Source organism: Anomaloglossus baeobatrachus, chromosome 3 (assembly GCF_048569485.1).
Source record: "Anomaloglossus baeobatrachus isolate aAnoBae1 chromosome 3, aAnoBae1.hap1, whole genome shotgun sequence".
NCBI classification, from domain to species: Eukaryota; Metazoa; Chordata; class Amphibia; order Anura; family Aromobatidae; genus Anomaloglossus; species Anomaloglossus baeobatrachus.
The window spans coordinates 370,773,165-370,789,983 of NC_134355.1; the positions used below are offsets into that span (position 1 = coordinate 370,773,165).

The following is a 16,819-nucleotide window of genomic DNA, read 5'->3' on the forward strand; positions in this document are numbered from 1 at the left end:
GGTAGTGGGGTCGGCCTCCCTTGGGCATGGAGATTGACGTTCTCCCCGCACCTCCATTGCTGCCTCTGGCTTTGCCACTGCAGCGCAGTGTGTCACTCACCCTTTCCACCGTGCTGAGCGTTCCCTGTCTCCTTTTCCTCCCGAAACCTTCGTTCCCTCAACAGGTCCTCTGGGAGCACACTTAGGTGGCGCGCGCTGCGCTCTGCTGTAATTTAAAGGAACAGCACACCTGTTCCTTGTTTTGGTGTTTCTGATTGCAGGATTGCTTCCTACTTATAAGGCACCTGTACCCTATGGGTGATTCCTAGGCAATGTGCTCATTCCTATAGAACATTGCTAGGGTTCAGGCCCTTTCTGCTGTGCTTGCTGACTGTGCTGCTTTCTTACTGCAAAGATACTTACTTCTTTCTCTCCACAGAACCTTCATCAGCTGGTCCATTAAACCTGGTCTCAACTTATGGTCTGAATCTCTACACTGCCACCTGAACTTTCAGGTCCTTCTGGGACACTTCTGATTCCTACTAGAGCCGGATCCGCTGCTCCTGGAAAAGTGCCGAGCATTCGGGATTCATTCTACTACAGGATCCGCTTCTCTTGAATGGTACAGAGCATTCCGGTTTCTAATCTCTCATTCAGCCGTCATTCTACTGAATAAGCCGTGACTCTAACTGACTTTTTTACCGTCCGGAGTCGTGACCGCGATAATCCCTGTATAGGGGTTCCCTTTCCGCTAACCCCTCCAGGGGTCTTCATCATGAGTCATCCCTCTGGCGAGTGGTTGTCGGACCCTCCTGGGCTGTGCTGGGATAATCCCTGTATAGGGGTTACCTCGCCGGTTGCTCCTCCAGCTGTGCTCTGCGCCGTGAGCCTTTGGGCCCTCTCACCATCTGCTCTGTATTAAATTTCTCAATAAACCATCTTCTATTTAATCCAAGTTCTCTCTGGTCGCTTGCTGTATCGGGTAATCTGCTACCACCGGACCCCCGGTGGTCCAGCGAGTCCACAGTACATTTCCACGCCTCAGCGTTGTAACAACTACTTTGCCCCTTTGTGAGTTGGCTTCATTGAAGGATCCTACAGACAGACAAATTGAGTCTTCTGGCTAAGTTTACCTTTGAGACCACAGGTTCTACCCTATGTCCGGCCTTCGCTGCCACTTGGGTTGCTAAGGCTGTGTCCACTTGGGCTTAGCACGTATGTCATAGCTTCTTAAATAGTTTGCAGGAGGTAGAATTGGCTGAAATATCGAAACAGATTGCGCAGGCAGCAACTCCCTTTTCAGGGGTTTTGTCTTTTGGGTACCAAGTCATATAAGATTATTGCGGGTGATAGGAGTACTCTTCTGCCTTTGTAGCCATGTGCCTTTCATCAATACCCAACTCCAGAGGTACCCGCTCATCGGAGCAGACCCTGTACTTTGCAAGGAGCTAGAAGAGCTCCCTTTAGACCTTTGCCCACAAGACCTCCTTTCAGGCCCAGAGACAAGCCCTCTGGGCCTCGAGGCAACAGAGGGGTTGAAACAATAGGGGAGGCCCCACTTGCGGGCCTTTCCTGACTGGGCAGTTGCCTTCTTTTTAAAGAAGCGTGGTTGGGAGCAGTCAGTGCTCTTTCGGTCAGAGAAGTCGTTTCTTCAAAAAAAAAAACCAGCTCACTGCAGTTCTCGGTGTCTTACAGTCTGGAGCTCAGATACGTTCCTTCCAGGACAGAAGTAATAAGGTCTACAAAATCCAGCTCTGCAAACTTCAGGCTTCTTTATTCTTAAAATTCACATGAACAGCTTATGCCTCGTGTCCAATTGTATTTCCTCTACAGTGATACCCTATTTGGATGACATTCTTGTCAAAACCATCCAAACTCGGAATACAGAGAGCTTGTAAATAGTTTTACACACTGTGGACCAACTCAGGTGGATAGTCAATGGAACAAAATCCACACTAATTCCCACGCAGCAGCTTCTCATTCTGGGGAATATTGACAGAGCTCAGGGATCGGTCTTTCTCCTGGAGAGAAAAAAGGCCAGCCCCAGTCTTTGAGTGACTGTTCTGTAGGTGACGTTTCACAGCTCAGCACAGCCCTGCATCTCCCTGCTCCCTCTATTACTGCAGAGCGCCACAAGCAGGAGTGACGCTGGGCTGTGACGAGCGGTGAAATGCCACCCACAGCCCAGGCACTCACAGCCTCGGTTGATATGACTTCAGAGATTACAGAGCCCGGGGGTCACGAGAAGGGGATGAGCGGACCGCAATAGTGCCGCTCACAGGCTACTATTGGCAACACAAGGTATTTGAGTGAATCCTTTTTTTCTCAACATAATATCGATGTGCCTTGGGAAAAAGAAAAATAACTAGTGAACCACCTTTTAAGGTCAGTTCACACTTTCCTCCCCAAAGTGATTCCCACTTTTCACCTTAAAGGGAACCTGTCAGCAGAAATTTCGCCCAAAACCTAAAAGATTCCCCCTCTGCAGCTCCTGGGCTGCATTCTAGAAAGGTCCCTGTTATTATTGTGCCCCATGTGAGACCAAAATAAAGAGTTTATAAAGTGGTACCTTTTTGTATGCAGCTTCTGTAAATGGGACACGGGGGCGGGCTCTCTGCCGTCCGTTATTCTGCCTCCTGGTCCTGTATGCCGCCCCCATCGCTCCTTTCCATAGCTGATGCACCGCCCACTGCTCCAGCCATCCCCGCGCATGCCCAGTGCCAGTCTCACAGGACTGAGCAGTGTGACCGCTGGTGACGTATGCGCAGACAAGTGATTATGGGCGGGACTGTGACTGTTATCAGCAAGTACCTGCCCATAATCTCGTGAGCGCGCAAACCTCTCCAGCGGTCACACTGTGCTCAGTGTAGATGCTAGACTGTATGGGCTGCTTCCAGGGATGACGTCCCTTTGTCACGTGATAGGGGCGTGTTCAAAATACTATCACGTGACAAAGGGACGTCATCCCTGGAAGCAGCCCATACAGTCTAGCATCTACACTGAGCACAGTGTGACCGCTGGAGAGGTTTGCGCGTTCACGAGATTATGGGCGGGTACTTGCTGATAACAGTCACAGTCCCGCCCATAATCACTTGTCTGCGCACACGTCACCAGCGGTCACACTGCTCAGTCCCGTGAGACTGGCACTGGGCATGCGCGGGGATGGCTGGAGCAGTGGGCGGTGCATCAGCTATGGAAAGGAGCGATGGGGGCGGCATACAGGACCAGGAGGCAGAATAACGGACGGCAGAGAGCCCGCCCCCGTGTCCCATTTACAGAAGCTGCATACAGAAAGGTACCACTTCATAAAGGCTTTATTTTGGTCTCACATGGGGCACAATAATAACAGGGACCTTTCTAGAATGCAGCCCAGGAGCTGCAGAGGGGGAATCTTTTAGGTTTTGGGCGAAATTTCTGCTGACAGGTTCCCTTTAATGAGGACATTGTCTTGCCTTCTTTTTTGCCTATCTCCATCTTATCCGATTGAAAAGAGGCTGCACGGTCTAGATGTGGTTAGGGCCATGCTTTATCATTTATCTATCACCCCTTTTAGGGGTCACCTTTAGGCAGTCACATTCCTTATTTGTCCTTCCAAATGGCCTCTCCATTTGTTTGGCCGTCTCCAAAGCGACTATCCCACTGGATCAAGGCAACCATTGTTTAGGCTTAAAAATTGAAGAACAGAGCACCCTCATTTAGCATCAAGGCGCATTTTACCAAGCGAAGGGGGGGCTTCCTGGGCGGTTCGTCATCAGGCCTTTGCCCTTTAGCTCTGGAAGGCAGCTACCTGGGCATCTGTTCACACCTTTTCTACATTTTACAGGTTACAAACCTTTGCTGAAATTTGTTGGACGCTTGTGCAGAAAGATTTTACAGGTACTAGTCACTCAGGCTTCCACTTGAGTTCTGTGATTTCATCAGAATATTTATCTTGGGTCTTTTCCCACACCAGGGACAGCTTTAGGACATCCCAGGTTTCTGTTTTCCCCAATGAAGCAACTGAGAAAAGTAGATTTTTGGTACTCAACATAAAATCTGTTTCTCGTTAGTCCTCATTGGGGAAAAATACCTCCTTTCCCTGTTTCTTGACCATACATATATTTACGTTGTCTCCTTTTCTCCTACTACGAGGTATAGTCTGGAGAGGAGCTAGTTTCTTTTGCCATGTAATATCAGTGTCAGCCTCCTGGTGGCAGCAGACTATCCCAGGGTTCGGTGTCCCCCAATGAAGACTAACTAGAAATGAGAATTTACGATGAGTACCAAAAATCTGCCTATTTCTTAATGGTGAAATGTTTTTCTCATAGGGTGACAGGCATGGAAGCTATCCTGGTGTAAATACAGCTGCTTCTGGCCTGATGCATAACAAGTATTCAAACAAAATGGTCAAGAGTCCACCGTCTTATTTGAAGAGAGGACAAAACCAACATTTTTCTCATGTTAAGAGCTCTGGTTATGGAAAGGTTAGCATACAAATAAAGCGGAGTTCTAATGATGACAACTTGAAGTCCAAGGAATTACAGATGGACATGAAATGGAAGTCACCTACAGCAAAGAAATCTAAAGGTATCGATGATGCCATTATGCTCTGCTTTTTTCACTACTATAGAAATTGTATATAGCTGTAAAGTGTATACTTATCTTGTCACACACGGTCCTTGCCCCAGTTGGATAGGTAACGCTGCTTTCACACTACGTTTTTTTTAACATCCGTCATGAACATTTTTGTAACGCAAAAACGGATCCAGTGCAAATGCGTTTTCATTTCAATGCATTTGCAATGGACTCACGTCAGCATGCGTTCACCTGCGTTTGCGTGCGTTATAGTGAGGATCCAGCGAGTTGCAGTTTAACATTTTTGAGCTGCGTCCAAATACTGCAAATTGCTGGATCCTGACTATACTGCATGCAAGCGCATGTGAACGCTGGCATGCTGATAGACAGGATCCTGCTTGCTCTACTGAGCATGCCCAGAAACAAGCCTCGGGTGATCAGTCCCTCTCTCCCCCTCCCTCTCTATCTCTCACCCTCTCCCCCGCCTGAGAGCTGCAGACACTCGTAACCAAGATAAATATCGGGTAACCAAGCAAAGCGCTTCTCTTAGTTACCCGATGTTTACTTTGGTTATGTGTGCAGGGAGCAGGCAGCCCGGCTCCTAGCACCTGCGGATGCTCGTAACCAACGTAAATATCGGGTATCCAAGCAAGTTACCCGATGTTTACCTTGGTTACGAGCCTCTGCAGCTGTCAGAAGCCGGCTCCCAGTATATCACGTTCAGTTCCACTGACTCCCGATCACAAGACTCCAATGCCCGCCCATAAACTTAAAGTGACAGGATCCTGCAAAATAACACATGCGTTTGCATGCGTTTTTTTGCTGTATAAGCAGGATCCGCTTTTACAGCAAAAAAACGTTCATGACGCATGCTAAAAAAACGTAGTGTGAAAGCAGCCTGAGATGTAAGAGACTCAGGACCCTTGTGCTAATAATAGGTGGGGAGCCCAGCAATCTAGCAAGTTTCACCTAATTTGTGATGAAGACATAATTTTTTTACTTGTTAGAAAACTCCTTTAAAGGGAAACGGTCACCAGGTTTTTGCTTTTTAATGTAAAGGTACCGTCACACATAACGAGATCGCTAGCGAGATCGCAGCGGAGTCACGGTTTCTGTGACGCAGTAGCGATCCCGTTAGCGATCTTGTTATGTGTGACACCTACCAGCGATCAGGCCCCTGCTGTGAGAGCTCTAGTCGTTGCAGAATGGTCCAGGCCATTTTCCTCAAAGGCTATGTCCTGCTGGGCAGGACACATCGCTGTGTTTGACACTGTGTGACAGGGTCACAGTGACTGCTGAGATCGTTATACAGGTCACTACTGCGACCTGCATTGTTCCTGCATCGTTGGTAAGATCTGACTGTGTGACATCTCACCTGCGACCTCCCAGCAACTTACCTGTGATCCCTATCAGGTCGCATCGTTTTCGGGATCGCTGGTAAGTCGTTGTTTGTGACTGGGCCTTTAGAACAGCATAACATAGAGCACAAGAGCCTGATTACAGAGATGTGTCTCTTATTAAGCTGTGTACAGTAGTTTCAGTACAATGAGATTATTTTATCAGTAAGAGATGACACTAGAGGACTGCATCTCAGGCTAATCTGTGTACCTCTGCCCTTGACACTGATTGACAGATTTCTAAAAATGTAGTCTGGGGTGTGGCGGGGTTATACACAGTCCAAAAGTGTAAGCTCTGCGACATCTATATCAGAAAAACAAGGATTTTATCAAAACTACACCAAGCAGTCCAGTATGTGATACATTCATGGAATCAGGCATTTTTGCCCTATATTATGCAGCTGTCAGATTACATAGCAAAAACCTGCTGACAGATTCCCCTTAAAGGGAACCTTTCACCACTTTTTGTCGTATAAGCTGTGGCCACCACCACCACCGGGCTCTTATATACAGCATTCTTGCATGCTGTATATAAGAGCCTAGGCCCTGTGAGAACATAAAAAAACACTTTATAATACTTACTTAACGGTCGTGCAGTGGGCCATATGGGCGCCTCCATTCACCGATGCCGGCCATCTTCATCCTTCTTCTGAAGCCTGTGTGCATGATGCGTCTACGTCATACACACTCGCCGGTCCTGCACAGGCGCACTACAATACTTTGATCCGCCCTGCTCAGGACTTGAATGCCGTCGAGTGTGTATGACGTCGGACACTTCATGCACCGTGGCTAGAGAAGAAGGAGGATGAAGATAGCTGAAAGAGGCGGCGCCGACACCGGAGAACGGAGACGCCCATAAGGCCCACCGCGCGACCGTTGGGTAAGTATTATAAAGTGTTTTTTATGTTCTCACAGCGGCCTGGCTCTTATATACAGCATGTTAGAATGCTGTATATAAGATCCCGGTGGTGGTGGCCACAGCTTATACGCCAAAAAAAGCGGTGACAGGTTCCCTTTAAAGTAAACTTGTCGCTATATTCATGCTGTTCAAATCACAGGCAGCATTATTTAGAGCCTGGCTGCACAATTGCTCAATCTGTTTTCTCTGAAATACTGCACACATACCTAGCTGTAGCCGCGCTGCCAGGCTCTGATGCATCCTGCCTGTGGTTCAGGCAGCATAAATCTAGTGATGGGTTCCTTTGAATTATTGAAGAGTTCTTATTATTTTCTTTTTTCTTCTTTTTCTATATAGGATGCATTAGTTCATAGAAAATTTGAACTAGTGCGTCAATTTGGCAATTTTGTAAAAGTTTTTGTTTCCTCCATTAGGTCTAAAATACTCAATTTGTGGCTAAACTGTGAGTTTGTCTTCTCTCTGTTAGGTATGTTGTCTGCTACTAAATCTATACGGTTTGCAGAAAATGCAATCAGCTTTCCAATGGACAAAATGGAGCATCAAGAGACTGCTGCTGAAGTCAGTATAGGAAACACTAAGGACTATGAAAAGGTGTGATAATTTTACATTTTGACGTTTGCAGATTTTTTTGAAATATTAGGGTTGTCACATCAGGAACCAACATATTGCTGTTCTACAGGGGGGATGGGGTGACTTCCCGTCTCACTGCTTTTACTTGATGTCAGTAATTGATTTCATTAGCTACATTTACAGTATATGTCAAATTAGAGAGTTTCCAGGATTTAGGACCCCATACACATTAACTAGCTTTCAGCCAAATGTTGGGTTGGCTGACCGCTATCGTTCTCAATTCCAACATACATACCATATATTTCGGACCATAAGACACACCCTGGTTTTAGAGGAGGAAACTAAAATTTTAAGCAAAACATGTGGTCATGACACATTGTTATGGGGCGAGGATCTGCTGCTGACACTGTTATGGGGGTAATGTCCCTAAATTCTCTACTAAGGAACCCCATCCTGGTAATGATCCTCCTGCTTTGTATATGATCCCCATCCTTGTATATATGTCCCTCATCCTGGTTTAGCCCCCATCCTGATAAATATCCACATTCTGGTATGTGCTCCCATCCTGGAATATGCCCTCATCCTGGTACATGGCCTGCATACTGTAGCACACAAAAAAAATAAACGTTTATACTCCCCTTTCCTCGCTCCACGCAGCATTGCTAGTCTTTCTGTCTGTGCCAGCAGTGCAGCTGACCTGTGTGGAGCCGTGCGCAAAGCGATGACGTCATCGCTGTGCACACCGCTCTCCACACACAGCAGCGTCCGGCGGACAGGAGGACATCGCAATGCTGCAGGGATCGGTGGCCGGTGAGTATACTTATTCACTGCCCCCCACTCTGATGATGATGTGCGGGGCAGTGAATACAGCCACACATGATCACTCCAGGCTGTAGTTGCCAGGGATGATCACGCGGGCCGGCTGTTAATTATGCGCACATCCCCGCCCATCATCCCGCCCACCTGTCAGTGGCCACTTCAGCGCTAAGAGATGATAGGCGTCGGGATGCAGTGCATATCAAAAGAGGCTAATGAGCGGGCCCACGTGGTCACGGTAGGCGCTGCTACAGCCTGCTCATTTCGCCGATGACCCATTCCACCGCAGCACCCTAATTTCCCGCATATGGACTATGAGCCCTACATTCCGACTATAAGACGCACCACCCACTTCCCTCCAATATTTGGGGGGGAAAAGTGCGTCTTATAATCCGAAAAATACGGTACTTACGCTCATTTTTGCACTCCAGTTTTCCCTAGATAAAGATTGTTTGGCTTCATACTAGAGTCTGCGTGAGACATTTGTATGAAGTAGTAAGACTTTTTATTTTTTTAAATGGCTGTACATGTGAAAACTCTACTATTTTAGTCCTTTAAAAGTAATGTTTTAAATATTGATGATTTTTTTTTTTTTTTTTAATGGATGGGCCATGAATATTTAATTGATGGGGGGAGGGGACTGCCATGTATCACTCCCCACCAATTATAGGGAATCTGTCATCAGGTTTTTGCCTCTTAATCTGAGAGCAACATAACGTAGGAGCAGAGGTCCGGATTCCAGCAATGTGTCACTTACGGGGTTGTCTTGTGTAGTTTTGATAAAATCACTGTTAATCAGCAGTAGATTATCATTTGAGGACTACTTTGCATGCTGTCAGGTAGTCCAGCATATTCATGAGCTCTGTATAACTGCCGCAGAGAAAACATTGATTTTATCAAATTGACAGCAAACAGCTCAGTAAGTGACACATCGCTGGAATCAGGGTCTCTGTCTCTACATTATGCTGCTTTCAGATGGGGTGGCAAACTCTGGTGGGAGATTCCCTTTAATGGAGCTGTGGAGTCCAATGCTTACATTGCATTTCCTTTATTGTTTACACGCCCTGTTTACAGTTGCCTGCTTCTAATGTTCTTAATGGCAGGCACAGATACCTGATTTTATTAGACCACTGTGCGTGTGTAAACCATGAAAGAGACGTAAGTGATGGGCCCTGGATACTGTACCCTCATGATCAATATTTAAATCCTACTGTATCCCTTTCTGTAAGTAATTAAAGAGGGGCTCAACTAATATGTGAACCCTTTTCATGTGTTAATGCTTAATAACAATCGCTTTCCTAATATACTTTCATTTTCTTTGTCGCTCCATTGGGAGACCCAGACAATTGGGTGTATAGCTTCTGCCTCCGGAGGCCACACAAAGTATTACACTTAAAAGTGTAAAGCCCCTCCCCTTCTGCCTATACACCCTCCCGTGCATCACGGGATCCTCAGTTCTAATGCTTTGTGCGAAGGAGGCACACATGCACGCATAGCTCCACTGTTTAGTCAGCAGCAGCTGCTGACTATGTCGGATGGAAGAAAAGAGGGCCCATACTAAAGGGCCCCCAGCATGCTCCCTTCTCACCCCACTCTTGTCGGCGGTGTTGTTAAGGTTGAGGTACCCATTGCGGGTACGGAGGCTGGAGCCCACATGCTGTTTTCCTTCCCCATCCCCCTTAGGGCTCTGGGTGAAGTGGGATCCTAATCGGTCTCCAGGCACTGAGACCGTGCTCCATCCACAGCCCCTGGGGATTCTGCTGGACAAGGAGCCGAGTATCGTCAGGGACAAGGCCCTGCTACTTTGAGGTACTCTGTGTCCCCGTGGGGACCGCGCACAGACACACTGCAGCACTGCTGGGTGTGTTAGTGCACCGGGGACGGCGGCACTGACCGCGCTTGTGCCATTACACACTGCAGCGTAGCTGGGTGTGTTAGTTTACTGGGGACTGCCGCGCTGACCGCCGCTGCCATTTTTACACTGCGGCGCGGCTGGGACTGTTAGTGCGCCGGGGACTTCCGCGCCGGCCGCGCTTATCACTTTAGTCCCCGGCTTTTGCGGCCTAGTCTCACTGTTTCCCGCCCACAGGCCTGCCAGTCAGGGGAAGGGCGTGACGCTGCACAGGACGTCAGCGCTGAGAGCTGGAGCATGCTTTGCATACTCCACCCCTCTCACTGAGCACAGTGGGGACGCCGGATTCCCGCACTTTCTAGGGCACGCCCACGGCCCCCTCCTCTCCACAGGACGCCGGCAGCCATTCCTGTCAGCTTTTCTGTTGCTGGAGAGGGGAGACAAGCTCTGGGGGTCCCAGACAGGGATTCTGGTGATCACATAAGCAGCACCTGAGGTGCTGACCCCACTAGTGCCGAAGTGTACATATATATTTATATGCTTGTATGCTATACATTGCACTGTACGGTCGCACTATTGATTTTTGGCTATATACCCTCCTGGATTGCTCAGAGGAGATAACAGCATGTTGTCCCCGAAAAGCAAGGGTGCCAAAGCACAGGTTTACTATGCTGCCTGTACCGCAGGTACGGCTATACTACCGGCAGGTTCCACAGACCCTCATTGTGTGCAATGCACGGCCCCTGTAGCACTTACTAAGCCGGAGCCTCTGCTAATGGTGGCCCAGGGAGACCCACCTGTTAACACTGTCCAGGTGACGGGGACGGAGTTGGCAGTTTTTGCTGATAGACTTTCTGAGACTATGGCTGGGATGCTCGAAACCTTGCAGTCCAGACCGGTATCTCAGACCATGGGCACTGTTGAATCTTGCACCCTGGTCCCCCCCGTTGGACCAACAATGTGCTCCCGGGGTGTCTCATAGGTCCCAGGGTGAAGGCTCTGACACGGACCGCAGTCCCAGACCTCCTAAGCGAGCTCGCTGGGAGCTTCCCTGGACATCATCACATTGTTCAGGGTCTCAGCAACTCTCTGTATGATGAAGCGGAGGTAGCTGATCAGGATTTTGATCCTGAGGCCGCTCTCAACCTGGATACACCTGATGGTGACGCCATAGTGAATGATCTTATAGCGTCCATTAATCAAATGTTGGGTATTTCTCCCTCAGCCCCAACGGCTGAGGAGTCAGCTTTTCAGCAGGACAGATTCCGTTTCAGGTACCCCAAGCGTACATTGAGTACGTTTCTGGACCACTCTGACTTCAGGGAGGCAGTCCAGAAACACCGAGCTTGTCCATAAGCGTTTTTCCAAGCGCCTTAAGGATACACGTTACCCTTCCCCTCTGACGTTGTCAAGGGCTGGGCTCAGTGTCCCAAGGTGGATCCCCCAATCTCCAGACCGGCGGCTAGATCCATAGTTGCAGTGGAAGATGGGGCTTCATTCAAAGATGCCACTGACAGACAGATGGAGCTCCGGTTGAAATCCATCTATGAAGCTATCGGCGCGTCTTTTGCTCCAGCATTCGCAGCCGTATGGGCACTCCAAGCGATCTCAGCGGGTCAAGCGCAAATTGACGCAGTCACATGTACGTCTGCGCTGCAAGTGGCGTCTTTAACCTCTCAGACGTCGGCATTTGCGTCCTGCGCCATTAATGCTGTCCTGGACTCTGCGAGCCGGACGGCGGTTGCGTCCGCCACTTCGGTGGCAATACGCAGGGCCTTGTGGCTGCGGAAATGGAAGGCAGATTCTGCTTCCAAAAAGTGCTTGACCAGTTTGCCATTTTCTGGCGACCGCTTGTTTGGTGAGCGATTGGATGAAATCATCAAACAATCCAAGGGAAAGGACACATCCTTACCCCAGGCTAAACCGAACATACCCCAACAGAGGAGGGGACAGTCGAGGTTTCGGTCCTTTCGGGGCGCGGGCAGGTCCCAATTCTCCTCGTCCAAAAGACCTCAGAAGGATCAGAGGAACTCCGATTCATGGCGGTCTAGGTCACGTCCTTAAAAGACCGCCGGAGGTACCGCTACCAAGGCGGCTTCCTCATGACTTTCGGCATCCTCACACCGCATCCTCGGTCGGTGGCAGGCTCTCCCGCTTTTGCGACTCCTGGCTGCCACAGGTAAAAGACCGTTGGGTGAGAGACATTCTGTCTCACGATTACAGGATAGAGTTCAGCTCTCGTCCTCCGATTAGATTCTTCAGAACATCCCCGCCTCCCGAGAGAGCCGATGCTCTCATGCAGGCGGCGGGCACTCTGAAGGCAGAAGGAGTGGTGGTTCCGGTTCCTTTTCAGCAACCGGGTCACGGTTTTTACTCCAACTTGTTTGTGGTTCCAAAGAAGGACGGGTCTTTCCGTCCGGTCCTGGACCTAAAACTGCTCAACAAACACGTAAAAAACAGGCGGTTCCGGATGGAATCCCTCCGCTCCGTCATCGCCTCAATGTCCCAAGGGGATTTCCTGGCATCGATCGATATCAAAGATGCTTATCTCCACGTGCAGATTGCACCAGAGCATCAGCGCTTCCTGCGTTTCGCCATAGGGGACGAACACCTTCAGTTCGTGGCACTGCCTTTCGGCCTGGCGACAGCCCCACGCGTTTTCACCAAGGTCATGGCAACGGTAGTAGCGGTCCTCCACTCTCAGGGACACTCGGTGATCCCTTACTTAGATGATCTGTTTGTCAAGGCACCCTCTCAGGAGGCATGCCAACACAGCCTCAACGCTACTCTGGAGACTCTCCAGTGTTTCGGGTGGATCATCAATTTTCCAAAGTCAAATCTGACACCAGCCCAATCGCTGACATATCTTGGCATGGAGTTTCATACCCTCTCAGCGATGGTGATGCTTCCGCTGAACAAACAGCGGTCACTGCAGACAGGGTTGCAATCTCTCCTTCAAGGTCAGTCACACACCCTGAAGCGCCTCATGCACTTCCTGGGGAAGATGGTGGCAGCAATGGAGGCAGTCCCTTTCGCGCAGTTTCACCTGCGTCCTCTTCAATGGGACATCCTACGCAAATGGGACAGGAAGTCGACGTCCCTCGACAGGAACGTCTCCCTCTCTCAGGCAGCCAAAGATTCCCTTCGGTGGTGGCTTCTTCCCACTTCATTGTCGAAGGGGAAATCCTTCCTACCCCCATCCTGGGCGGGGGTCACGACGGACGCGAGTCTGTCAGGGTGGGGAGCAGTTTGTCTCCACCACAGGGCTCAGGGTACGTGGACTCAGCAAGAGTCCTCCCTTCAGATCAATGTTCTGGAGATCAGGGCAGTGTATCTTGCCCTAAAAGCTTTCCAGCAGTGGCTGGAAGGCAAGCAAGATCCGAATTCATTCGGACAACTCCACAGCGGTGGCTTACATCAACCACCAAGGCGGAACACGCAATCGGCAAGCCTTCCAGGAAGTCCGGCGGATTTTGATGTGGGTGGAAGCCACGGCCTCCACCATATCCGCAGTCCACATCCCGGGCGTAGAAAACGGGGAAGTAGTCTTTCTCAGTCGCCAGGGCATGGACGCAGGGGAATGGTCCTTTCACCCGGACGTGTTTCAGGAGATCTGTTGCTGCTGGGGGAGGCCGGACGTCGACCTAATGGCGTCCCGGCACAACAACAAGGTCCCGGCATTCTTGGCACGGTCTCACGAGCACAGAGCTCTGGCGGCAGACGCCTTAGTTCAGGATTGGTCGCAGTTTTAACTTCCTTATGTGTTCCCACCTCTGGCACTGTTGCTCAGAGTGTTACGCAAGATCAGGTCAGATGCCGCCGCGCCATTCTCGTCGCCCCAGAATGGCCGAGGAGGTCGTGGTACCCGGATCTGTGGCATCTCACGGTGGGCCAACCGTGGGCACTACCAGACCGACCAGACTTACTGTCCCAAGGGCCGTTTTTTCCATCTGAATTCTGCGGCCCTCAACCTGACTGTGTGGCCATTGAGTCCTGGATCCTAGCGTCCTCAGGGTTATCTCAAGAGGTCATTGCCACTATGAGACAGGCCAGGAAACCAACGTCTGCCAAGATCTACCACAGGGCGTGGAAGATATTCTTGTATTGGTGCTCTGATCAGGGAGTTTCTCCCTGGCCATTTGCCTTGCCCTCTTTTCTTTCCTTCCTTCAATCCGGACTGGAAAAAGGTTTGTCGCTCGGCTCCCTTAAGGGACAAGTCTCAGCGCTCTCTGTGTTCTTTCAGAAGCGCCTAGCCAGGCTTCCTCAGGTACGCACGTTCCTGTAGGGGGTTTGCCACATAGTCCCTCCTTACAGGCGGCCGTTAGAACCGTGGGATCTAAACAGGGTTCTGATGGCCCTTCAGAAGCCACCTTTCGAACCTTGAAGGATATCTCTCTTTCTCGCCTTTCGCAGAAAGTGGTCTTCCTAGTTGCGGTCACATCACTTCGGAGAGTGTCTGAGCTAGCAGCGCTATCATGCAAGGCTCCTTTCCTGGTGTTTCACCAGGACAAGGTGGTACTGCGCCCGGTTCCGGAATTTTTTTCCGAAGGTGGTATCCACCTTTCATCTCAATCAGGATATCTCCTTACCTTCTTTTTGTCCTCATCCAGTTCATCAATGTGAAAGGGATTTGCATTTGTTAGATCTGGTGAGAGCTCTCAGAATCTACATTTCCCGTACGGCGCCCCTGCGCCGCTCGGATGCACTCTTTGTCCTTGTCGCTGGTCAGCGTAAGGGATCACAGGCTTCCAAATCCACCCTGGCTCGGTGGATCAAGGAAACAATTCTCGAAGCCTACCGTTCTTCTGGTCTTCCGGTTCCCTCAGGGCTGAAGGCCCATTCTACCAGAGCCGTGGGTGCGTCCTGGGCTTTGCGGCACCAGGATACGGCTCATCAGGTGTGCCAGGCGGCTACCTGGTCGAGCCTGCACACTTTCACCAAACACTATCAGGTGCATACCTATGCTTCGGCGGATTCCAGCCTAGGTAGACGAGTCCTTCAGGCGGCGGTTGCCCACCTGTAGGAAAGGGCCGTTTTATGGCTCTATTACGAGGTATTATTTTACCCGCCCAGGGACTGCTTTTGGACGTCCCAATTGTCTGGGTCTCCCAATGGAGTGACAAAGAAGAAGGGAATTTTGTTTACTTACCGTAAATTCCTTTTCTTCTAGCTCCAATTGGGAGACCCAGCACCCGCCCCTGTTCCCTTTGGGCTGTTGTTTTTTCGTGTACACATCTTGTTCATGTTGAATGGTTTCAGTTCTCCGATAATTCTTCGGATTGAATTTACTTTAACCAGTTTATTAGCTTTCCTCCTTCTTGCTTTTGCACTAAAACTGAGGATCCCGTGATGCACGGGAGGGTGTATAGGCAGAAGGGGAGGGGCTTTACACTTTTAAGTGTAATACTTTGTGTGGCCTCCGGAGGCAGAAGCTATACACCCAATTGTCTGGGTCTCCCAATTGGAGCTAGAAGAAAAGGAATTTACGGTAAGTAAACAAAATTCCCTTCATCTGCACTTGTCCTATGCACGCCCCTTGGTGTGGGGCACGTAATCCTTTGTTGACATACAAGCATTATGTTGTGTATGATCATCTTTCATTTGGGCACAGGAATGAGAAGAGAATGTCGCTTTATTCCTGATGGGGCAGAGTATCCTTTAAATGATTGTCAGTGCACACTCGTATGACAAACCACTGTCCTCTGCACTGAACCTGTCAATGCTTTGATGTGCTCCTCTCATTCCTTCCGAATCCTGAGTCCGGTCGAGGGGTGGATTGGACGTAACAGACTGGAAGTAGTGTCTGCATGTCAACAAAGTATTATGTGACCCACACAAAGATAGTACGAAGATGAATGTAGAAGAGCAGGTAATGAAAGTATATTAGTAAAACAATTGGTATACAAAGTTAAGACATATACAAGGTCAAGTAGTAGTGGAAAACCCTTTTAGGCTAAAAGCCTTAACATTTCTCATTATGCAGTTAAGTGTTCCTGTTGGTCCTAATGGAGGAGCTTCAGAAATCCATTACACTGATGTGGGTGTCAATGATCTGACCATCCTTCAGAGACTCCAGAATGTTGAAGAGAAATTGAATGCAGGACATGGACAGACAGTAATTTTCAAGGAAAGTAGTTTAAGAAAGGAGCATGAATATACACGTGACATAGAAGAGATGAAAATAAATTATGAGGAAGAAATCAAAGCGCTAAAACAGGAAAACTTCATTCTTCAAACAAAGGTATTTGACTGTATAATACTGTATAAGTAGTGGATTACATTATATTCAGCTTAGTTCCTGTCCACGTCTCATTCAGGGGATACATATGAGCTATGTGCCACTAGCTTTACACATCCTAACGAACATGCCACTTTCCATGAAGCTGTGAAAGCTAGTGTATTTTCACTAACGGATCATCTGCTGCCTGACTACTGTGTAACGCACATCCCAACCCTCTCTACAATCCAAATTCCAGGAGAGGACAATTGAATGGCTGACTTAAAATTTTACAGCTGACTTGACCTAGATACACAGTGCCTTGCAAAAGTATTCGGCCCCTTTGAATTTTTCAACCTTTTCCCACATTTCAGGCTTCAAACATAAAGATAAAAATGTTAATGTTATGGTGAAGAATCAACAAGTGGGACACAGTTGTGAAGGTGAACAAAATGTATTGCTTATTTTAAACTTTTATAAAAAATAACTGAAAATTGGGGCGTGCAATATTATTC

General features: G+C 49.0%; 1 protein-coding gene across 2 annotated transcripts in view; it reads left to right on the plus strand.

Annotated features, from left to right (window-relative positions):
* The window catches only part of CEP162 (centrosomal protein 162), a 307,890-nt gene that overhangs the window by 119,023 nt on the left and 172,048 nt on the right, over positions 1 to 16,819 (plus strand). For both annotated transcript variants that reach the window (XM_075340157.1, XM_075340158.1), the window contains 3 exons: positions 4,287 to 4,545; positions 7,316 to 7,440; positions 16,071 to 16,328. In XM_075340157.1, the coding sequence (XP_075196272.1) occupies positions 4,287 to 4,545; positions 7,316 to 7,440; positions 16,071 to 16,328 (642 nt within the window). The remainder of the gene's footprint in view (positions 1 to 4,286; positions 4,546 to 7,315; positions 7,441 to 16,070; positions 16,329 to 16,819) is intronic.